Source organism: Miscanthus floridulus, chromosome 8, assembly GCF_019320115.1.
Source record: "Miscanthus floridulus cultivar M001 chromosome 8, ASM1932011v1, whole genome shotgun sequence".
Taxonomy (NCBI): Eukaryota; Viridiplantae; Streptophyta; class Magnoliopsida; order Poales; family Poaceae; genus Miscanthus; species Miscanthus floridulus.
In genome coordinates this window covers 59,985,061-60,010,581 of record NC_089587.1, presented here as the reverse complement: position 1 = coordinate 60,010,581, position 25,521 = coordinate 59,985,061, and the positions used below count along the sequence as shown (strand labels likewise).

General features: G+C 42.9%; 1 protein-coding gene and 1 long non-coding RNA gene across 2 annotated transcripts; both read right to left on the bottom strand.

Annotated features, from left to right (window-relative positions):
* Window positions 1–15,944: 15,944 nt before the first annotated feature.
* LOC136469160 (uncharacterized) lies at window positions 15,945–19,853 on the bottom strand. The gene is made up of 5 exons (XM_066467467.1): window positions 18,837–19,853; window positions 18,279–18,794; window positions 17,136–17,273; window positions 16,973–17,027; window positions 15,945–15,964 (listed from the first exon to the last, which is right to left on the bottom strand). Exons 1-5 carry the CDS (start codon window positions 19,851–19,853, stop codon window positions 15,945–15,947), a joined length of 1,746 nt encoding a protein of 581 aa, XP_066323564.1.
* Window positions 19,854–22,399: 2,546 nt separating this feature from the next.
* LOC136473781 (uncharacterized) lies at window positions 22,400–23,180 on the bottom strand. The gene is made up of 3 exons (XR_010762725.1): window positions 22,960–23,180; window positions 22,672–22,867; window positions 22,400–22,591 (listed from the first exon to the last, which is right to left on the bottom strand). It is a non-coding gene; the product is annotated as an uncharacterized lncRNA (long non-coding RNA).
* Between the last annotated feature and the right edge of the window lie 2,341 nt (window positions 23,181–25,521).

The window sequence follows — 25,521 nt, the reverse complement described above, 5'->3', positions numbered from 1 at the left end:
ATATGACGGCCTTCTTTACCTTCCACGCTAGATACTGCAGATTTTGTTGCAGATTATTGCATCATCGTAGTGGGACTTTCTATAATGTACGCTAAGTAACGTAAATGTCAGTGATCTATTTCTACACAAGTTCTAAGTCAGCGGTACACACCACGCTACGTCCATACACACCCATATGGAACGTGCACTGGCACGCATATGTAAACAAAATTGGAATCTACAACTACAAACGCCTTGGGTGGCCACCCGTTTTCTACCGTTGAGGCGCTGACATGTGTTATTATTTTCAACTATTCCCATTTCAAATTATAAGTTGAATTAGCTTTTGTAGACACATAACTTTTGCTATGTATTTTGGTGCACGCTATGTCTAAAAATACAACAAAAATTATATACCTAAAATGCTAAAACAACTTATAATTTAAAATGGAAGCAATACATCAATTTTATTTCAAGAGAAATGTAAACACCCACGGCAATCCCAACTATGCCAATGAAGTTTATTGATGCATAGTACTTTGCCTCAAAGGTTGTCAGAGAAGGAGTACCTTTTTGGGACCATTAGCACAATATTTTGGACTACCGTTGATGTCTCATACTCTACAAAAGAATGTAACTATGAAAGTTGTGCCAGTCAAACTAATTTAAATTTGACCAATTTATAATTAATAATATTAGCATTTACGTCTCCAATAAAATTTATTACAAAAATATATTCTATAATAATAATCTAATGGTATCTATCTTGTATTATGAATGTTATTATTTTTTATATAACTTTAATCATAGTACAAATTGTTTGATTTTTTGGAAAGCGAGATTACATTCTTTTGTGAATAGAGGTAGTATGTACTAGCATGCATGGGTACCCTTTCTAGCTTACTTGGTACATTACCTATGTGTGTGTAACGTGGTGTCTGAGAATTTTTATTAGCATATATACAAGCATTTTCTTAGTGAATTTCAAGCAGTTTTCACTAGTACAAATCGATTTTTGTTGACACCAAGCATTTTTTCACTGACGGTTCATAAAGAATAGGTGACAGTACAAATAAAATTATGGGCCCATGGCTATGAGCAGCCAGTGAAGATACATCTCTGCTAGCGGATTTCCTAAGATTGTTGCCGGTACAAATTCTCTATTTGAACCGGTTGTAGTCTTAAGACAACAGTCCGTGTAAATTAGATCTATATTGGCGGTTGGCTTAAGAGACTACCATTGTAAATATAGGATTTGTATTAGAGGTAATCTTAAAAGATCATCACTATAAATATGTTTACATTTACAGCTTTCTTAACTTACCACCGGTATAAATAATTTAAATTTTGTTTTTTTTTATTTTTTTCAGAGTACCTTAGATGGAGAAATGACCTAAACCAAAGTTGTATTACTCGAAGAGATCTGCAAATTTGTGGTTGATAACTTTTTCGTTTGATATCATTTAGTGCCGGGAAATTATGTTCTAAGTTTTTATATTTTGAATTTTTTTAATTTTCCAAATGACCTCAGATTAAGAAAAGGCCTAAAAAGTTGTAGTACTAGAAGAAATCTAAAATTTTATTAGTTTAAACTTTCTACTAAAATATGTTTAGGGTCTCAAATATGCATTCTAATATTTGACAAAGTGAATACAAAACAATTGTATTAGCCACTTAGTCACAAGTGACTCTGAGGCATAGTCAAAAGAAAACAATGTGCCACAGCCGCATGCACGCATATTTCGCGTGAAAATCGCAGTAGTGAGTTTCCCGGCACGAGGTTGGCTGGCAGGCTTCTCCCAATTTAAAAAGATTGCTATTTTTGACCGATTTATGAATTTTGTAAAACCATTTATACTGTAGAAGCATGTTGCCAGTATAAATCGATTTACACTAATGGCAGCTTTAAGCCAACCACTGGTGTAAACATTTACGCAAGGGATTCTCAAGCTGATGTCGGTGGAATATCGTCATTTCTATTAACCTTTCACAATGGCGGTTCACAAAACCCCAAGTGAAAATCCAAAACATATCGTTAGTGTAAAGCTTTTTTTTTAGTGAATCAAGCAGAAGAGTTGTTGATTATATATTAAAAGTGTCTTTTTTACCAGTATTTTTTCGTACGTGTGGCAAGGAACAACTGGCCACATCTTATCTATAGTACTTTTGATGTAAGGAGCTTAAAGATATCATTAAAATAAATGAAAATAAAAACATGTACCACCCAGTGGTCAGTGGACAGTAGTATATATAAGATTCTTTTTTTAAGAGCAGTGATATGGAGTATATATACGATTATGATATAGTATATATACTAGTAAAAAGGAAATTAAACGGTACGCATGAATGAATCCGATTCACCTCTTGTTCTAGAAAGGCGGATCCTGTTTTTATGCTGTATTTTCGAGGGAGCGAAGGAATTTGCTGTCGTTACTTGATAATCACCCCGATTGAAACCCCTTGGAGTGCGCGCGATCATATTGTTATTCGATCCTATCCGATAAATCCCATTCAGTACATCGGATTAGATCGTGTTCTTTTTACATCAAATCTTTATTATTGCTCATAAATACTTGGAAGATAGAATATTTATTTATTTTAAATTAAAAAAGAATACATGAAAGAATCCAAAAAAAAGATATTTGAGCCTAATCAAGAGAACTTATATGGTATGGTGAAATTATAATCATCAATAATTTCTTAAACGTTAAACGCTAAACATTCAGCTACTTATCATTTACTCCCTTCGTCATTCGAAACTATAAGATGTTTTGGCTTGTTGATATATATTGGTTTTATTAGAGCAAGGCTAATAATACAGCTGGCTTGCTGGCTCGAAGGTTTTTTTTGCAGCCTTCTCTCAGCCCATCCATATAGTAGTTAGCTTTTCATTATTAATACGTGGTCCATTTGTCTTTCTCATAAAATTTCTTAGGCTCTTGTGCCTAAGCTGGATGTAAGCCTACAGTCCTCTTCTTTTCTCTCTCCTCCACCTCAGTATTTAGCTAGTTTACAGTTTGTTATTATAGTTGCTCTTATGTACGTAGACATAGTGTATATCCAAATGCATTAGCAAAGCTATGTATCCAAAAATTCAAAATATCTTATAATTTAGAGCGAATGGAACAATAGTTGTCATTATTCTGGCAAATGGCCAAAATATTACACATGTGTGAAAACAGCTATCTAAACGAGACAAACGGCGTACCACCACGTACCGCTCACATGGTGTTTAAAATGGCTAAACGACTATTTAGGCTAATAGTAGTCATAATCATATCACTAACTACCGCTATTAGTCTGAGACTTTCATTCGATGCTTTGCTTGTTGTAAGGAAAATGGACCCTAAGCCCATTTACTTTGGATTTTGGTGTTTGATGACCAACACAACCAAATTGGACTAATGAATTTACAAGTGATTGTTTTGTAGTTCAAAAAGATGCAAGACGTGACTTAGACGAAGGCGATATGATGATCCCACGATCAATACCATAAGCAAGACATTTAAAGCACAAGAGAAGACACAAGATATCAAGCAAAGTTCAAGCACGAAGATAGAAACCAAGTCAGACGCAAGATCGCGAAGAAACAAGCTCATAGAGGTGACCGAACGCTAGACCGGACACTGGCGGAAAGCAACCGAACGCTCCGATCAGTGGCTCGGCAACGGCAATGGGCGTCAGCAACGGTGACCAGACGCTGAACAGTAAAGTTACCGGACGCACTGATGGCACTGTTCATCATCACCAGCAACACATTCAGCACTAACCGGACGCTGGCGGCAAATCGATCAGACCTAGGACTGCAGCGTCCGATCGAGTACAGAGAGGTTCCAAAGCAGCAAAATTGCGACCGAACGCGTCTGGTGGCATATGACCGGACGCTGCCAGCGTCTGATCAGTTGACCGTGGCTCTAACGGTTGGTACGACCGGCGCGTCCGGTCAGAACATGATCAGCATCCGGTCAGTAGCAGAAAAGCGGAACTTCATCCCCAACGGCTACTTTCTCAGTGGGGCTTATAAATATGCCCTCCAACCGGCCATTTGAGGAGTGTGGAGCTGAGAAAAACATACCAAGGGTGCTAGTACACTATTTTAGTGATCTCCACTTGCATAGTGCTTAGTGATTTATTATGTGATTAATGTAGGTGCTTTGCGAAGTGCTTAGGTTGATTAGACTACTGTTTATGTGCTTGCTCTAGGTTTAGGCCTAGTGTTTAGCGATGTTTGCATACCTCTTACCACTCAGTGCTTGCGCGCGCCATTGTTGTACATCGGAGGGGCTTGTAGTCTTGCGAGATCACACCAACCGCGTTTGTGGTGTGGCCGGCACCGTTTACTAGAGGGAACAAGGCCCACAACGTTTTAGCCGGAAGCTTGATAGTAAAGACGACGGAGAGCGGTCTGGGAGAGGCTTGCCGGAAGGCACACCAGAGGCCCACTTGCGCGTGGGAAAGGCCTGGGACTATCCATGGAGTTACCCAACCGGGAGCTTAGCCCTTGCGAGGGATTCCTTGCGAGGGGCTCCAACAAGGATTAGGGAGAAGCTTGCATGCTTCTCGATACCTCGGTAAAAATACCGGAGTCATCGATGGGAGTTTACATATCTCTACCTTGCTCTTTAGCTTTCACATTTACATTGTTTGTATTACTCCTTTTACGGTAGGGATAGTAACACACTAGCAAAATCGTAGTTGCACATTTATATAGTTTATCTTTTGCATAGGTTTTGCTAAGGTTGAAAAAGAGGCCATAGTTTTGAGTTAGAGTTTTAAGTTACCTAATTCACCCCCTCCCCTCTTAGGTGTCACGGTCCCCTTCAAATGCTATCAGAGCCGGTTGGCTCAATTTGGACCTTTGGCTTAACCACCGTTGAGTCGACGCTATTTAGAGTGGTTGGGATGGATACCTCTAGGCCTTCGCACTTTGACGGCACTAACTTCCCCTATTATAAAGCTAGAATGACTTGTCATCTTAAGGCGGTAGACTTGGGTATTTGGAGAGTCACTCGTGACGGGATGAAACCCATTAAGAATCCCAATAAACCCACAAAGAGTGAAGAAAAAGAAATGCATTTCAATGCTAGAGCTAAAAATTACTTGTTTGAATCTTTTAGCATGGATGTGTTTAACCAAGTGTTCACCTTAAATACGGCACATAAAATTTGGTTAAAATTCTAAGAGCTCCATGACGGCACAAGTAATGTCCGTGAGCAAAAACATTGCCTAGCTCAACAAAGTTATGATTCTTTTGAAATGAATGATGATGAGCTTGTTCATGATATATATTCTCGTTTGAATATAATTATCAATGAGCTCAATTCTATAGGATTAACAAAGCTAGGTGATGCGGACATCGTGAGGAAGATCATCTATGTGCTACAACAAAAGAAATATACAAGCATCATCAACATCCTTCACAACATGGAGGATTTGAGCACCATGACTCCGGCCATAATCATTGGCAAGATAGTGGCATTTGAAATGTCATGCAAGATGGGTCAAGAAGAAGTCTCTTCATCAAGCAAAGGCAAAGCTCTCGCATGTAGTGAGAAAAAGAAGATGAAGGGCAAGCAAGTTGAGACAAGCTCAAGCTCAAGCTCCTCAAGTGAAGATGAAGAAGAAAATGAGGATGATGATGATTCGAGTAATGACGATCAATCTTCCTCCTCCATCTCCGACCTTGATGAAGAATCAATTAAACTTATCAACAAGGTAGAGAAGATGATCCAAAAGCTCAATGTCAAGGGTGTGCCCATCCAAATTCAAGATATCATATTCACCAATCAAAGAAATGAGCAAAAAAAGAGAGGATACTATGGATGCGACGAGTTGAGGCACTTTGTGGAAGTGTGTCCAAATAAGCCCATACCCAAGACAAAGAAGAAGGCGTGCAAGGACAAAGCCCTCACATCAATAAAGTCATGGGATGATTCTTCAAGTGTAGAAGAAGACCATCACAAGAGGCGAGGGCGCAAGCACTTATCATCAAGATCTTCTAGTGTGCCTTATGGCACGAGGTAATGAAAGCTCATACTCTAGTGAGAGTGAGAGTGATAATGAAATGCCTTCTTATGATGAAATTGTGCAACAAAATCTTAACTATGCTAAAGTTTGCACTAGTCAACAAAAGAAACTCAAAAAAGAAAAAGAAAAGCTAGATAGTTCACAAGAAGCATATAAAACTTTGGTTGAACAATATAGGACATTTGCTAATCTCAATATTGAACTATCTACTAAAATTGAGCAACTTGAGGCTAGTACAACAACAAATACATGCATAATCAATGATGAGCAACTTGCAAAGAAAAATAAAAAATTAAAAGAAAAGTTAGCTAGCTCACAAGATGCTTATAAAAGTTTGCTTACTAAAATGGAAACCATGTGCAAACATTATGATGAGCTAACTAATAAAGTTGCTAATCTTAAAGCCGTTCATACAACCCCCACGAAGACACCTAAAAAGAAAAGTTCTATCTTTAACATGCCTAAAAAGGATGTCTCTACTTCTTGTAATAATTTATATTTAGACTCACCCTTGTGCAACCAAGTTTGTGTTGAGAAAGTTGTTGTAGATATATGCACATAAGAGGTTGCAAAGGAAAATGAGCAACTCAAGCAAGAAGTGGGTCGCCTCACCAAGGACTTGACTCAAGTGAAAGGCAAGACGGAGCAAGCCCAACTTCATCAAGATAACACCGTCAAGGAAGTGAAGAAGCTTGATGAAGGACAAATCATGGTTTGCTACGTGTGCCACAAGGAAGGCCACAAGTCCTATGAGTGCAAGGTGAAGAATGGGGGAGGAGCTAAGAAGAAAGAGAAAAACAAAAAACAAAAAGCAAATAAGCAAGCTCTCCAACACCTACACTAACAAGGTGGACAAGAAGGCCTCCACACCTTATCTCTTGAAGAAGAAGAAAAATGACAAGGTGGTGGCCATCAAGGTGAACAAGCAAGCCAACAATGGAGTCAAACGTTTTTGGGTGCCAAAGAAAATCATTTCAAATATGAAGAGCACCAAGAAGGTTTAGATCCCAAAAGAGAAGTGAGGAGTCTATTTGGACTTCGAGGAATTTAGAGACTTGACAAAGTATGGATGCATTTCATGGGGTGCATCACATTGGATCATGTTAATTGCTAAGTGGGTTAGTGAAAACTATGGACCCAAATTCATCTTTCCATGTTAGGTAACTAGATTTAATTTCCTACCAGTGAGATTTAATTTACTTTAAGTGGTATCTTTAAGCATCTAGTTGCTTTTCATGCCTAGGTTTGTATTTGCATGTTTAATCTTTTATCATGCATACACTAGGTATATCTTATGGTAGGCTTGCTCGGTTTCACTTTTAACCCTTGAAGCAAACCTACATGGTTTAAAACATTTAGGAGCACGGCACATAGCTTGTATTTCAATTGTTCATCTAATATGTGCCAAAGTCGAAATTATAGATAATTTCTCCCGAATATCACCTTCGAAAATGATTCTCATATTCATGTGATGTCATCTCTCAAGTGGTATTTTTTATTCTAAAATCAATGTGCATGTCCCCTATAAGTATTCTATACTTGTGTGCACAAGTTTAGGGAGAGGTTACTCTACAAGTTGGATGCTTTGAGACTAACACATTTTCAAGCTTATCTTGTGTGTAGTAGTCTCATTGCAAGGAAAATGGAGTCCCCAGAGTTAAGCATCATACTTCAAATATTCACCACCTATTGCAAGTGGTGTAAATCAAATTGGTTTCCACATGTGGTATTTCTAAACCGATATCATCATGTTGATATCACTTTGGTATTTATATGCTTTCTCCATACATTATATAGATTAAATTTCCTTGAATATTAACTTGCTAATTATGCATAAACTTCATTCTCCATCATATGTATGCATATATTTAGGGGGGAGCTTAGTCTATGTAATGTGAGAGTCAAATTTTGTGATATATTTCACTCCACATACAAAGGATCATAAAGTTTGACCCTTTCTTGTGCTACTAATGTCTTTTTTTGGTGTTTGATTCCAAAGGGGGAGAATTTAGAGGACCAAAAGCAAGCATTAATTTATAGGACCAAAAGCAAGATCATAATAATTTATAAGTGGTAATGGTCTACAAGTGGTAATGGTCCGAGAAAGGGAGGATAGTGGATTATGGAGTTAGAGGGAGGCTTAAATCCATAATGCCACATGAGAACATTTGTAAGGGCAAGATAAGTTTTCAAAGATGTTTACATGTGGTATCTTTTAGCATCACATAACCTTGCCCTTTGCGTTGCATCCTTGCAAGTAGATAGTTTTTTAAATTCCAAAATTCTTAGTATTTGCTTGCTTTGGTCGTTTTGTCATCAATCACCAAAAAGGAGGAGATTGTAAGGAAAATGGACTATAGGCCCATTTACTTTGGATTTTGGTGTTTGATGACCAACACAACCAAATTGGACTAATAAATTTGCAAGTGATTGTTTTGTAGTTCAAAAGGGTACAAGACGTGACTTGGACGAAGGCGACATGGTGATCCTACGATCAATACCATAAGCAAGACCTTTGAAGCACAAGAGAAGACCCACGATATCAAGCAAAGTCCAAGCACGAAGATAGTAACCAAGCCGGACGCAAGATCACGAAGAAACAAGCTCACAGAGGTGACCGGATGCTGGCGGAAAGTAACCGGACGCTCCGATCAGTGGCTCGGCAATGGCAATGGGCGTCAGCTGCAGCGACCGGACGCTGAACAGTAAAGTAATCGGACGCACCGATGGCACTGTTCATCATCATCGGCAACACATTCAGCACTGACCGGACGCTGGCGGCAAATAGACCGGACACAGGACTGTAGCGTCTAATCGAGTATAGAGAGGTTTCAGAGCGGCGAAATTGCGACTGGACGCGTCTAGTGGCATGTGACCGAACGCTGCCAGCGTCCGATCAATTGATCACGGCTCTAACGGTCGGGACGACCGACGCGTCCTGTCATGACATGATCAGCGTCCTGTCAGTAGCAGAAAAGCGGGACTTCATCCCCAACGGCTACTTTCTCAGTGGGGCTTATAAATGGACCCACCAACCGACCATTTGAGGAGTGTGGAGCTAAGGAAACATACTAAGGGTGCTAGTACATTATTTTAGTGTTCTCCACTTGCATAGTGCTTAGTGATTTATTAGGTTATTAGCGTATGTGCTTTGCGAAATGCTTAGGTTGATTAGACCACCGCTTATGCGCTTTCTTTAGGTTTAGGCCTAGTGTTTAGTGAGGTTTGCATACCTCTTATCACTCGGTGCTTGCGCGCACCATTGTTGTACATCGGAGGGGCTTGTAGTCTTGCGAGATCATACCAACCGCGTTTGTGGTGTGGCCGCCACCGTGTACCGGAGGGAACAAGGCCCACGGCGCTTTGGACGGAAGCTTGATAGTGAAGACGGCGGGGAGCGGTCCAGGAGAGGCTTGACGGAAGGCACACCAAAGACCCACTTGCGCGTGGGGAAGGCCCAGGGCTATCCACGGAGTTACCCGGCCCGAGAGCTTGGCCCTTGCAAGAAATTCCCCTGCGAGGGGCTCCAACGAGGACTAAGGAGAAGCTTGTGCGCTTCTCGATACCTCGTTAAAAATACCGGAGTCGTCGACGGGAGTTTGCATATCTCTGCCTTGCTCTTTAGATTCCGCATTTACAGTGTTTGTATTACTCTCATTATGTTAGGGATAGTAACACACTAGGAAATGCGTAGTTGCACATTTAGATATTTATCTTTTGCATAGGTTTTGCTAAGGTTGAAAAATATATTATAGTTTTGAGTTAGAGTTTTAAGTTGCCTAATTCATCCCCTCTTAGGTGTCACGGTCCCCTTCACTTGTGTTGGCCTTGTATAGGTTGTGACGACGTAGTGCTGTATTACTACGCTAAAATCGAGTGGCAGGTACAACAGTGGTAGCTTAGCTTGTGGGATGTGCCATCTCCAGAGAATATGTGCGTGATTTTGTCCTGTTCACTTGGTTTATAAGCTGTACTTTTTCAGCCAACGAACATTATTTTTCTCTCATAATAAATCAGTCAACGGTACTTTCAGCCGTAACTTATCAGCAAAGCGAATAGGGCATTGATCTATCGTCATCGCCTCAGGAATCCCTAGGTAAAGGTCACATTTTTCCCATCTTCGATGTTGTAGCCGATTGTACGTGTTGTAGCTATGAGAGAGAGCATATACATGCATGCACTTGGCTTTCAATTGGTGGCCCCAAGTCGACGACACTTGTTTCTTGTGGCTCACGACCACGCGTGTCTCAATGATGCATTTGTACTTTGGTATTCCTCACGTACGTATATGTCAGCTTGTTTATTTCTTGTGGCCAACGATTGCTTCAGCGTTATATATCTAGCAGCTAGTAGTAGTAGTAGCCTGCATTATTTCCGGTTGACCATGTCAACTTATGTTTCTTGTGGCCAGATAAAGGTCACGGCTCAATGTCATGTAGGAGTACTAGCTTGGCACTTGGGCATTTCTCATAGATGTCAACAAAAGTGATCTCCACAGATGTCAACTACGGTTCTCATGGCCGATGATCGTCGTTCATACGTACTTCCGAACTCGATCCTCACGAGGGTCAACTCTCCAAGCTAGTCTAGCTAGGATAGAAACCCAACTCTCGCCATGACCAGCGGCAGAACTCATTATTGTTGTGTACATTTTTTTAACGCAAGTGGATGCTCACATGCACATATGACCGCATAAATAGCGTACCTCTATGAGCATATTCGAAAGACTGAGCTAGCAGGTCTTAATATCGAAGAAGGCATCTGATATTGATAACGACATAATAAACGCCTCATCGTCGATGGGTGCATTTGCCTAGCACTAGAAAATAGTGATGCTAAATACTATATAATAAAATGTAGAAAAATACGAGCACCATGTTAAATCAAGAGATTTTAGTCTTGGACGGGCATATTTCAAAGAAACGTAAGTAGTAGACCAGCTCCTTCGTCACCTCTACAATTTTGTAGGTACTCCTCTTGTGACCAATGAGAAGTCAAGGGCTTGTTTGGATCACAGTTTGATTATTATAATCTGGATTATGCATAGGATTACAATTTGCACTACTGGAGACGCCCTCTTTGCCGAGGGCCCAGGGCACTCGACAAAGGCCCAAAAACCCTCAGCAAAGCCTTTGCCGAGTGCCGCCCTCGGCAAAGAGCCCTCGAAAAAAAATTAATGGCAAAGAGGCTTTTTGCCGAGGGCCATTTGTCGGGCACTTGGCAAAGCCTTTTCCAAGGGCCAATAGCGGCGCTCGGCAAAGAAAAGCAGCCGTCAACGGCGCTGCTCCATTGACGGCGCCTTTGCCGAGTGCTGACAGTTAGGGCACTCGGCAAAGACTTTTTTTTCAAAAACTCTTTACCGAGTGCCACGGCGGCAAGGCACTCGGCAAAGATATTTTTTATTTTTTTAAAAAAAACTCTTTGTCGAGTGCCTCCCCAGCCTGGCACTCGGCAAAGATTTTTTGTTTTTTTTTAAAAAAAATCTTTGCCGAGCGCAATGTCCTGGCACTCAGCAAAGTTTCCCAGCTTTGCCAAGTGCCATGACCATTGCACTCGGCAAATCAACCGAAACTGCAAATTTTTTTTTGTTCTTTTGCATTCCACTGACACAAACAGTTCAAATATATATCACATGTCACATATATATCACAAACATCATAATAATCACATATATATCACAACGAAACCATTTTCACACATTATATCACAACCACAAGTCACAAATTCACAAACTGAAGGATCGAAACGGGCGACCAGAGGGGGGTGAATGGTCGCGGAAGCCAAAAATAATTTCTAACCCTTCCCCTAAACACAAAACCTGATTAAATCACGTTTTTCAAATCTAGCCAGAACTCTATGTACCTAGTAAACCTGATGTGGGCGAAAATCCGTAACTCCGATCGACCTAAAAATTTGTCAGATTAAACTAGATGAAATTACGAAACTAACCCAACTGGAATCACGTCAATCGGACTTACGGATCTTGAGATAAAAATAAAACAAGCAGACTATGTCAGATGCTGACGAGAATTGTAAAGAACCAATCGAGATGCACAAGATCAATCATTATAGATGAAAGATTAAATTGAGTAATTGAACTTACAAAAGTGCATCTAGCCTCCGCCCGAACATCCTCCCTCTCTTAATCGGAGAGATCAACAAAAACCTCTCACTAGAATTCAAACCCTAGGCTAGACCGGAGAGAGGAAAACTGAACCGTGGAACCCCGGGGCATGAGTACTGTTCATGGGTACTGTTCACGCATGAATACTAACTCGCCGAGAGTCCAAAACGTTCCCCCCTCTCAACCCTAGGTGCCACATATTTATATCTCCAAAGGGTGGCACGACCTATTTTCACATAACCCCCTACGCTAAATAAATCCAACGTAGGGGCGTAAATTCCAATTACGTCCTCTATGGCAAATTCTGCGATGTCCGCGATCCCTCCATCTCCGCGATATGATCCTCGCGATGTCGCCGCACGACCATCCAAAATCGTATCGCGATCGCCAGAATTTCCATCTTCGGCCAACGCACGCCGCACGAGCGTCCCGGTACGATGCATGGCTTTGTGGCTCAACCAGCGAACCCCGGATTTTGTGGCGTAATCTGGAAACCTCCCTCGACGTCTTCCCACCATGTAGCCAGGTACAGTAGACGTACACCGCACGATCGCCTGTCCCTCGAACACAAGCCTCGATCCGCCCTTCTCCGCCCCCACGGTTCTTCGGCACGGCATCCTATCCTCGTTCTTCACTCGTCGCCGCATGTACCTTGTCTCCACCTGTCACCTACAACCACAACCTGCCGAGAGACACGTCACACGCACACCGTGTTGTCAATCGCTCATCACCAAGGTGCTAGCTCACCGGCATCTCAATCTCCCCCTTGATGAGTGCATTGACAACACCACACCGCACAAATTTATTGGAACTAAAAAAATAAAACGAAAGAAAAAGAAACAATCTTGATCCCCAAAGACATGGGCTAGCGAAAAAGCTAGACTCGACACAATCAAGACAAAAAAAATCACTCTCCCCAAAATGAATCAAAAGCCATATCAATCTCCCAAAAGCAATCTCAGCAGCAAAACTCAATAATTTCAGCAACACTCCCCCTCAACCCCTCGAAACAAGCATGCCAAGTCTCAGCAAAAACGAAATCAAACTCCCCCTGCAAAAATGAATTTGTGCGCTACTCACTCTCCCCCTTGTTGACAAAGCACTCCATCAAGATAAAATATAAGGAATCAATTTAGAGAAAAGCATGTGAGAAAGCACAAGTCGAAGCTTTTGAGACATATACAGAATACTTATAAAAGCTAACCAGCAACACGAGCTACTCAGAGAAGGAGCAACACAATGCCATGACCAATAGAATTTTAGAACTGAAATCTCTTTGAAAAACCAATTAGCCAGGCAAAAACGTGCATATTCCAAAATTAGTGCCAAGCTGAAGACAAAACATATAGCAAGCTGACACGATGGATACACAGCTTCAGTCAAAGTTCACTGCAACGCCCACAAATGCATGCACTTGTCATATTTAATTCTGGCTTTGGTGAGCATGACAAGCAGGGATATGGGAAGCAAGAGTTATGCCCAGCCAGTTTGTTTAATTTTGATTATGAGCGAGAACCAGCAGGGATATGGGAAAAATCAGAGTTGTGCCCATATTTAAATTCTCAGGAAAACAAGCAGATCATGAGTGAAATAGCAGAGATATGGGAATTCAGAATTTTTTTTCCGCTCACAACCATACTATGCACTCCCAAGTTAAAACTTGCATTGTGAGTTACATTTGCAATGAAAACCCATTAAAAGAAGCTGACAACCGAACCATGAGTAAGACATATGTCAAGTATTCAACAAGTCACTAGATCCAAAAAAGCAAGCATAGCCCAACATAATTTTTTAAGTATATATCTGTGCTGTTTTCAAAATAAAAATTGGTCAAGCAAAACATTCAAACCTCTCCAAAAGCATCGATCGCAAACTAGCCAAAACAAGTATAAGGCATATGTAACTGAAGCAACTTACAATGATACTAGAATGGGTAACACACCCTGAACTCACCACGCAAACGTGCAAACATGGTTTGATCGAGTGGTTTAGTCAGAATATCAGCAAGTTGCTGACTAGTATCAATGTATTTAAGCTTAATATCACCCTTCTCAGCATGATCCCTCAGAAAATGATGACGAACCTCAATGTGTTTCGTCTTAGAGTGAAGCATAGGATTCTTTGCAACACTTATAGCGCTAGTGCTGTCACACAAGAGAGGAACGCGAGAAAACGACAAACCAAAATCGCAAAGGGTAGCTATCATCCATAAAAGCTGAGAATAACAACTAGCAGCAGCAACATACTCAGCCTCTGTAGTAGATTGAGCAACATTAGATTGTTTTCTAGAGGACCAAGAAACAAGCGAAGAACCCAAAAATTGGCAAGTACCCAATGTAGACTTTCTATCCAAATGACACCCAGCAAAATCAGCATCCGAATAACCACACAAACTGAGAGTTGAAGTAGCAGAGTACCAAAGGCCAAATGCAGGAGTAAATCGAAGATACCTCATTATGCGCTTCACCGCCTGATGGTGAGAAGTCCTGGGGGACGCCTGAAAATGAGCACACATACACACAGCAAAGTGTATATCTGGCCTCGTAGCAGTCAAGTACAGCAGCGACCCAATCATGCTTCGATATTCCTTCTGATCCACGGGCTCTCCGTCCTCATTAGCATCCAAGGCAGCGCTAGTCGGCACGGGCGTAGAAATTGGCTTCACATCATCCATCGCAAACTTCTTCAGGACATCCTTCGTGTACTTTCCCTGATGCACAAATGTACCTTCCGAAGTTTGTTTTATTTGTAAGCCAAGAAAGAAATTCAGCTCGCCCATCATAGACATCTCAAATTCTTTACTCATCACATCTGCAAACTTTTTCACAAGAGCATGAGAGGAACCACCGAAAATGATATCATCCACATAAATCTGAACTATTAAAGTGTCATTTCCTTGCCTGAGGAGAAAAAGAGTTTTATCAACTGAACCCATTTTGAACCCGTTTTTAAGTAGAAAAGTTTTCAATCTAGCATACCAAGCACGAGGTGCTTGCTTCAAACCATATAAAGCCTTTTGCAACTTAAAAACACGATCAGGAAAATTGGGATGTTCAAAACCAGGCGGTTGTTTAACATAAACTTCTTCTTCTATAAAACCATTCAGAAAAGCACTTTTCACGTCCATTTGATAAAGCTTATATCCACGCGAAGCAGCAAATGCAAGCAAAATACAAATGGCTTCTAAACGAGCAACAGGAGCAAAAGTTTCACCATAATCAAGACCCTCTTTTTGAGAAAAGCCCCGAGCAACCAGCCTAGCTTTATTTCTAACAACATGACCATCTTCTCCTTGTTTGTTCTTAAAGACCCATTTAGTTCCAATTGGTTTACAAGAAGGAGGAGGATCAACCAAAACCCAAACCTGATTCCGTGCGAAATTTTCTAACTCCTCATGCATGGCATTGACCCAGTTAGAATCAGATAAAGCATGTCCAGCATCTCGGGGTTCAAAAGAGGCAACAAAGGCAGTATGCGCAAAGACACAATAATTTTTATTTTTCATACCTCTGTTCCTTGTCGTGCGTTCATCCAAATTACCTATTATGTTCTTGGCAGGATGACGATTCTGAATGTGTCGTGGTGCTGTACGTTCTGAAATCGCCTCCCCCTCAACTGTAGCCGGTACATGATCAACAGTCGGTGAAGCTGCAGGCTCTGCTGTAGATGTACGTGTCGGCGATGGTCCATCCTCCAAAGTGGTGGAGGGCGCCTGCTCAGGCTGGGCGCCAGGCTCCCCCTGCATCGCAGGCTAGGCATCATCATCATCGCCGTCGTCACATTCATCTTCCTCTTTCTCATCCTCAAAAATATCCTACCCGATCTCGTCATCACCTGCACACTCAAAAGCAGAAGAAAAACAAGGCATTGTCTCGTTGAAGGTGACCTCACATGTCTCATCGATGCGGTTAGTATCAAGATTAAGCACACGGTACGCTCGCCCTTGCAAGGCATACCCCAAAAATAACCCATCGGAAGAACGCGATTCAAATTTATCCAAATTTCCCTTTTTCAATATAAAACACTTGCAGCCAAAAACTCGAAAGTGGAAAACTTTGGGAGGTCGACCAAATCTCAACTCATAAGATGTTTTCCCCAGAAAAGCTCTTAGAAAAATGCGATTAGCAACATAGCAAGCGGTGTTGATAGCCTCAGCCCAAAAACGTCTAGGAGTTTTATGTTCATCGAGCATTGTCCTAGCCATCTCAACAAGCGTACGATTTTTACGCTCAACAACACCGTTCTGGGGAGGAACGTAAGGTGAGGAAAACTGATGATCTAAACCTTGTTCTGAACAAAAAACTTTCATGCGAGAATTCTTGAATTCCGTACCATTGTCACTGCGAATTGCTCTAACGGCATTATTTAACAACTCATTTTTTAGCTTCAGAACAAGATCATGAACATGTGAGAAAGCCTCATCCTTAGATTCCAAAAAGAACACCCATGAATATCGAGAAAAATCATCCACAACGACGAGCACATACCACTTCCCACCAGCAGACCGAACATGGGCTGGACCAACAGTGTCCATATGTAACAGTTCACCCGGTCGTCTCGTCATCACCTGAGTCACAGGTGCATGAGAAGCAGCAACCATTTTTCCATGTTTGCAGGGAGCACAAATCAAATCCTTTTCAAACTTGAGTTTCGGTAAACCATCAATTAAATCCAATGAACTCAAACAACAAAGAAAATCAAAGCTCAAGTGGCCCAACCGACGATGCCACTTCCAAATCAGGGGGGAACCATGAGCAACTAAACAGCAAGTTTCACCAAAAGATTTAGAAAAATCAGCTTTAAAAATCCGTCTAAAAGGAGAAATCTTGTAAACAAGGTTACCAGCAGAATCAAGAACACGTGAATTTCCTTTCTTAAAACGAACCTCAAAATCATCCTCAAGAAGTTGCGAAACAGACAGCAAATTATAATGCAAATTCTTTACCAATACGATGTCCTTTAACGTGTATTTATCTGTTACCTTGATGCAGCCATGCGCCATTACCTTACCTTGACTTTTATCCCCAAAAGTGATGTTTTCCTTTACGCTCGTGGGGGTGAGGCTGGAGAACCATTTATCATCTCCAGTCATGTGGCGCGAACAACCGGAGTCCATTATCCATATGTCCTCCTCGCCTCCAACCTGCAATCAACAACGAGAGCGAGGGTGAGCTAATGACTCAACACTGGGGTTAGGATAATGTAATGAAAACCAGTGCTGAGCCACTTGCTCAAAAGAAGCATTAGCAAAATCAAAGCTCTCAAAAAAACGATGAGAACCACGAGGGGGAAAACGTGGTCTGTCATCCTGATGTTGTGCAAGAGCACGAGTATGTGAGCGAAAACCAGAAGAGCGAACAAACGGCTCACGTCTCAAAACAGGACGATCATGAGTACCACGTACAGGGTACTGCTCACATCTAAAAACACGACGATCATGAGTACCACGTGTGGGGTACTGCTCACGTCGTTCAGCATGCATCCTCCGATAACAGAACTCATAAAGATGACCATCATGACTGCAAAAATCACAATGATAAAGCTTGCGTGCAGGAGCGAAAGAAGCCTCAGCATTAGAACTAGAAGCAACAAAAATAGGCTTAGCAAAATGATGACAAGAAGAACCATTTGGCTTAGTAATTTGTACACCCTTGAAGTGTTTTGGCTTAGGCACCCAAACCTGCTTTTTAGGAGCAGATCTAGATGTCTCAACCAGCAACCCATTAGAGGTGACACCTGAACCCTTCCTAGGAGGTGGTCCAGTATATTTAGCCAAAGGTGGATTCTTCTCATCAATAGGCGGTCCACTTTTTTCACCAAAAACATGTTTCAAGTCATAACCGGGACCAAAACGCTCACTCCGTTTAATTTGAGCAATAGCCATACCAATTTGAGGCTCACGAATAGAACACCAACCAAGAATAGTTCTCAAATGCTTATTTTCTTCTTCCAAATCAGCAAGTTTGGCCCTTAAATCATTATTTTCAACAACAAAATTAGGACAAGTTAGGCATGAAGGAAGAACCGGACAAGTGTGTTTTTCCAACTCAACAATATGTGATTTAGCAACATTTAATTCAGATCGTAAAGTTGGACAAATCGAACAATCCGGCAAATCTGGACAAGTGTGTTCTTCAAAAATTTTTACCCGACATAAAGCATTATCCAAGTCAACTTTCAGAAGCGGGCAAGAAACACAAGTACCAAGCAAATTCGACTGAGAACGAAGTTCATTTAGTTCAGCATAAAGTTTATCTCGATCATCAACAATGGAAGCATACTTGGTTTGCAATTTAGAAAGCGAAATCATATAAATTGAGCATTCTTCACATTCATCAGGTTCAGCAGGATTAGATGCAGCATTTTTGAGAGTAGCTAGTTTAGCACAAGTTTTATCATAATCAGTTTTAAGTTTAGCCAACACTTTATTTTGCTTATGAACAATTTTAGTTAAATCAGCTATTCTTTGTTCTACAGAAGTATCTACCTCATCATCAGAAGTTTCATCGTTGCTGTCAGTTGATGCATCACCCTCCAAGGCCATAGTACATATCCCACCATTGATGCCAGCGTCAGTGATGAAGCAAAGTCCGTCTGTCTTCTTCTTGGGTGTCTCATCCTCGGAATCTGAATCGCTGGAGTCTGACGAGCCACCTGAAACATACTATCCAAGAGAAGATAACAAAACATTTGCAGCCTTAGCGACTTGCTTGTCAGAGTATTTTTGTCCGTCTTTCTTCCATTGCTTATCCTTCTTCTTCTTCCTCTCCCTGAACTTCTCCTGGCGCCTAGAGGAGTTATTGCCCTGCTCAAAAGATCTCTGCTTGTTTGGGCAATCAGCAGCAAAGTGTCCTCGCTCACCACAGTTGAAGCAGCCATCTGAACGTCTTCTATTACGCCTGTTGTCATACACACGCTTAAACTTGTTGGAGAGCAGTACAAGCTGATCATCATCTAGCACCTCCAACTCCTCATCTGCAACATGACACAAAGAAGACAAAGCAAAACTGGAAACATTTGGATTAGCATTAGTGTTAGTCTTATTTCCAGAAATCAAAGCCATTGGAACGTCAGAAGAAGAAGCAGCTGTGGGATTTTTCAATTTACGCTTAGAAACAATTTCGATCTCTTTTGATTTGAGCTTACTGTAAAGCTCATCAGTGGTGAGAGTCTCATAACCTACAGATTCAACGATCGCCTCAACTTTCATATCCCATTCATCATTAAGTGAATGTAATAATCTGAGAGCCCTAGCATGATCATCATAAGGCATATTGCTATTCATGGCCTTCATCTTATTAACAATCACTTGAAAACGTGCAAACATGTCATCAATAGACTCACTAGGCAATTGGCAAAAAGCATCAAACTCTTTTCGGTGAATCTCAAATTTTCGGTTTTTCACAGTGTTTGAGCCTTCATGATATTTTCTAAGTTTCTCCCAGATCTGATAAGCGAGATCTTCACTAGAAACCCGATCATATTCAGTTTTACAAATAGAAGCCTGTAAAATAGCAACAGCGCGATGATTTGTTTCAAGAAGCCCGATCTCAGCGGCGTCAGTCGGTTCCTCAGCTGGAATCACATATGTGGCATTTTGTGTGATTTTCCATAGCTTCAGCGACTTGCCTTTGAGATAGTTGGTCATACATGCCTTCCAGTAATCATAATCAGTCCCATCAAAAAACGGAGCGCGAACATCAAACTTTTCATTAGTTGCCATAGCTTTCAGCACCGATTAAGGTATAGAAAACCTAAACCGGCTATGATACCAATTGAAGGATCGAAACGGGCGACCAGAGGGGGGGTGAATGGTCGCGGAAGCCAAAAATAATTTCTAACCCTTCCCCTAAACACAAAACCTGATTAAATCACGTTTTTCAAATCTAGCCAGAACTCTATGTACCTAGTAAACCTGATGTGGGCGAAAATCCGTAACTCCGATCGACCTAAAAATTTTTCAGATTAAACTAGATGAAATTACGAAACTAACCCAACTGGAATCACGTCAATCGGACTTACGGATCTTGAGATAAAAATAAAACAAGCAGACTATGTCAGATGCTGACGAGAATTGTAAAGAACCAATCGAGATGCACAAGATCAATCATTATAGATGAAAGATTAAATTGAGTAATTGAACTTACAAAAGTGCATCTAGCCTCCGCCTGGAGAGATCAACAAAAACCTCTCACTAGAATTCAAACCCTAGGCTAGACCGGAGAGAGGAAAACTGAACCGTGGAACCCCGGGGCATGAGTACTGTTCACGGGTACTGTTCACGCGTGAATACTAACTCGCCGAGAGTCCAAAACGTTCCCCCCTCTCAACCCTAGGTGCCACATATTTATATCTCCAAAGGGTGACACGACCTATTTTCACATAACCCCCTACGCTAAATAAATCTAACGTAGGGGCGTAAATTCCAATTACGTCCTCTATGGCAAATTCTGCGATGTCCGCGATCCCTCCATCTCCGCGATGTGATCCTCGCGATGTCGCCGCACGACCATCCGAAATCGTATCGCGATCGCCAGAATTTCCATCTTCGACCAACGCACGCCGCACGAGCGTCCCGGTACGATGCATGGCTTTGTGGCTCAACCAGCGAACCCCGGATTTTGTGGCGTAATCTGGAAACCTCCCTCGACGTCCTCCCACCGTGTAGCCAGGTACAGTAGACGTACACCGCACGATCGCCTGTCCCTCGAACGTAAGCCTCGATCCGCCCTTCTCCGCCCCCACGGTTCTTCGGCATGGCATCCTATCCTCGTTCTTCACTCGTCGCCGCATGTACCTTGTCTCCACCTGTCACCTACAACCACAACCTGCCGAGAGACACGTCACACGCACACCGTGTTGTCAATCGCTCATCACCAAGGTGCTAGCTCACCGGCATCTCACAAACACAGTCCATAAGTCAAAGCACAACTCACAACCACAAGTGAAGCTCATGTCCAAGCACATGACGAAGCACAACTCCTCAAAAAAGCGGCCTATGACACGATGGTTCATTCGGTGATGCATGAGCGGGGTTATTCGAACCCACCGACGAAAGCTGCAAAAAGGATAAGAGGTTGCATGTGTGAGATTCATCTAGTAAGTTTCTATGTGAAGCATTGGTGTATGTCATAGCTAGTGCAAGCATGTAGTAAGTTTTTATGTCAAGCATCTAGTAAGTTTCTATGTCAAGCATCTAGTAAGTTTGTATGTCAACCATGGTTGTATGTCAAGGAAGCATCTAAGAGTGAACTTTCATACTTACAGGAGTGGCTGTAGGAGTAGGCGGTGGAGGTGCTACCAACGGCAAAGGTACACCCCCTTGCTGGACACTCCGCATGAAGGCCTCCATTTCTTGCATCCTCCTCTCCTGGGCCACGAACGCTTCCCTCTGGGCCTGCAGCTGTGCGCTCTGAGCCTCGACCATGAGCTTCTGGGCCTGCAGCTCGGCCTGCAATACAAACTTCAATGTTTCAGTAATGCAAATGTAACTTAGGTGTGCAAAGATGAACATACGATGAGTAAAATAGGACATACCTCGAGAGCGTCGACCCGCTGCAGTGACGGAGTAGGCCGTGGGCGTATGGGCTGGCTGGAGCTCGTGCTCTGTGCTCGGAGCACGTCGAGAGAGGGAACAGTGGTGGAGTCGATGGCGCCATCTGCAATCCATAGCCGCCCATGCTTCTTGCCTCCTCCTAGCCTCATGATGGTCTCTACATCAATGGGCTCAGTGCGCACATCGTAATCTTCCCCATGGACCTCCCTCACCTTTGAGGTGTACTCTTGAACCTTAGTGTGCACGGTCAGGTCGGAGTACACCTCGCGCGGGGCAGACGGGTCGAAGGAGATAGAGGAAGACGCCCTGTCCATGTGGGACATAGCCCACGTAGAGAACTCCGAGACCTCCACGCCCAGGTGTGCAGCCTCCTACGAGTAAGATGGCAAGATGGTGAGAAATAAGGCAGAACTCAGCGTCAAATAAGATAAAAGAAATCACTTACATATGCTTGTTTGTAGGCAGGGAGGTTGCGGCTGCCTTGATGATGAGTAGCACCTCGCCTCAGCAGACGCTGGTCCCGCTGCCTCGCATGGTTCTCAGCAAAGTCATTGGACAACCACCTGTCCACGATCATCTCCCAGCACACGGAGTGGGATCGGCACCACCAGGGAATCACCTATAAGTCATTGATTATTTGACATAGAAAAAGATAAAATTAAACCTACTTAATCTCAAAACGAATCATTATTAATGTTTTCGTCTACCTCAAGGTACTAGGCCCGGGACAGCTCTACCTATCTTGCATCAGGCTTGCTAATGGACTGCTTCAACACCACGGCGTAGTAGTCTCTGTGGGCCTGCACACGCGCCTCATGGTGCATGTCGGTGACGTACTTCCTACAGGCGGCGGCGGCTGCCTGATCCGCCCGGGCCTCAAGTCCTTCTTCTGGCTTGAAATACATCTGCATACAAAACCGATGTATCCATTCATTATTTCAATAAAAGACTTGCCCAATGAAAATGTTGTGCGAGAGAGACTTACCCAAAACTCCGCCAGTACCCGCTCCTGCTTGTTGCGGTACCTATCGTTAGGGGCCAACTGGTACCTGTCCCACGTGTAGGCTGGCTCCTGCACGTCCTCAAACACGTTCACAAGGTCAGGGTATCATTTCCTGCACAAAACACCAAGGATGCTCGTGGGGGAGCATGCAGAAGTACCCGACAAAACCAACCAGGCCCTGCACAAGTGATTAAGAAAATTTATCAGTTCCTCTTTTGATTTCCAATATTATCATATGAAGTAGTTGTGATAACATCTATAGTTACTTACCTCTTTGCCATAGGGCAAATTAGTGCCCGGTTGTGAGGAAGCGGAGGCTGAGGGAGGCTCACGGGACCTCGCTGGTAGACAGTCGGGGTAGCGGAACTATCGCCCTCGGCGGCCTCGCCCTCGACGGCCTCGCCCTCGACGGCCTCGCCCTCGGCGGCCTCGTCCTCGGCTGCCTCATCCTGGGTCTGTCGGACGTCCTTGTCCTCGACCTCGCCCTCGGGCGTGGCCATCATGTGCTCCTCCTCCATCACCACGTCTGAAGGTGGCGGGGAAGGAGTCCGCTGCCTCCTGCTAACCCTGGTCCTCCTCCTCTGACATCCTGTGGACGCTACCCCTAACCCCGACCCCTCGTCTGAAACGGGAGGGCGTGGTCTCCTGTAAAGGGAGGCTATCTCACATCGTGGATGGCTGCTCGCCATCACCTGCAATCACAAAGAATGAACAAGACTTATTAGTATATATATTAGAAATAGATTCAAAATAAATAAAGAAAATACAAACTAAAACAAACATAGTATTACATGTATTAGGAATAATCTTCATGATTAGGATCATAGGTGTCGTCATCACTGTCAAAATTGTCCAAATGGGCAACACTATCTGAAGGTTCTATGTTGTCTTCGTTGTCATTGCCTAGCCTTAATTGGTCAAGCATTTCTATGTCCTTGGCATTTTGCACCACATCTCCATCAACCTCGTCATCCTCCGTTTCGTTGTCTACTTCCATTTCGATCGCTTCGGGTAAGACTATCTCAAACGTGCCTGGTAGCCCATCTTCTTGATAGAACTGTCCATCATATGTGTTTGCGTTGAAGTTGTAATCGTCATCGTTTGGGGCAGGTAGTTTACCGTGTGGAGACACCTGGTGCACAATAGCCCAACCCTTAAGATCCGCTTTGTCTTGGTTGGCATATCACGTATAGTACACCTGCATGGCCTGTTGAGCCACAATGTAGACATCTTTTCCTGGATAGATGGAATCTTCTCGAATCTCGACTAGCCCAAGATGAGGGGTCTATCTCGTTTCTCGAGGATTAAACCAGTGGCATTTGAACACGACAGGTTTATGTTTGTGACCATGAAATGAGAGTTCATATATTTCCTCAACTCTACCATGATAGTCGAGGTCGTCAGTGCCGGGCGTGCAAACTGCGCTATTTGTGGTTTTCCGTTTGGGCCGAGTCTGCTCATATCTTGTTGTGTGGAAGCGATATCCGTTCACATCATAACCGGTAAATGACTGCACCCTAATGTCATAGCCGCCTGCAACCTGTCTCAACTCCTCACTTATGGATGAGTCAGTCTGGGCCTACAAGCTCAAGCATGATAGGTCGTTATATTAATCGAACGAACGAGAAACTTGGAATATGGAACGTGGGAGCTAAATTGGACATTACCTTTTGTTTGAACCAAGAAATGAAATCAGGCCTCCCCGCACCCGCACCTCGAGAAAGAAGGGTGTCATGTTCCTGCGAGGTAGGATCCCTTGATTGATGCCAGGACTCACGAATAAATTCCCTGTCCAAATAAGAATCAGTGGGGTTGCATGAAGAATATTCAGGGCGTATTGAAACAAGTTCGTTGAGAACTTACTCGATGAACGGCTGCACCTCGGGAAGGTTGGTCAACACATATAGCATGACACTTCGCCACTCTTCATTTCCCAATATCTTATTGGTCGATCCACTTGCGCTGCAGAGTTGGCCTTGGAACAGGCTGTGGGTCCATTCATTTTCGCCAACATTGTAACGAGGGAGTGGATTATGATTGCTAGGAAGTTTCGGCTTGTAGTATAGTGTTGTGAAGTTTGCCACCTCCTCCCTTAGACTTGCCTCTGCAATGGAAGCCTCAATTCTGGCTTTATTTGTACATTTCTTGCGAAGAGTCTTTAGACATCTCTCGATTGGATAGCACCACCAGGCTTGCACGGGCCCCCCCCCCCAAACGTGCCTTGGACGGGAGGTGCACAATCAGATGCTACATGGGCAAGAAGAAGCTGGGTGGAAAGATCTTCTCCAGCTTACAGAGTAACACAGGTGCCGCTTTTTCCAAGTCCTAAGCGACGGTCCGAGATATCTCCTTGGCACAAAGCTGACGGAAGAAAAAACTCAACTCTGCCAGCACTTGCCAGACATGGTCAGGGACATAGCCTCGGACCATCGTTGGAAGAAGCCGCTCAATCCATATGTGGTAGTCATGACTCTTCATCCCGTTGACTCATAAAGTGCCTGTCGAACGACGAATACTTACCACCCTTCTTCAACCAAATGAACCTCATAGCTTCCTTGCATATTGGGCATGAGAATTTCCCGTGGACACACCAGGCGGCGAATATCCCATACGCCAGGAAGTTATGCAGGGAGTAGTGGTACCAAACATGCATCTTGAAGGATGATTTTGTAGCTCGGTCGTATGTCCATACCCCCTTCTCCCAAGCATCGATCAATTCATCAATCATAGGCTCCATGTACACACCCATATTACTCCCCGGGTGTCTAGGAATTATCAACGACAAGAAGACGTTATGCCGTTGAAAGGAGATGCCGGGGGGAGATTTAGGGG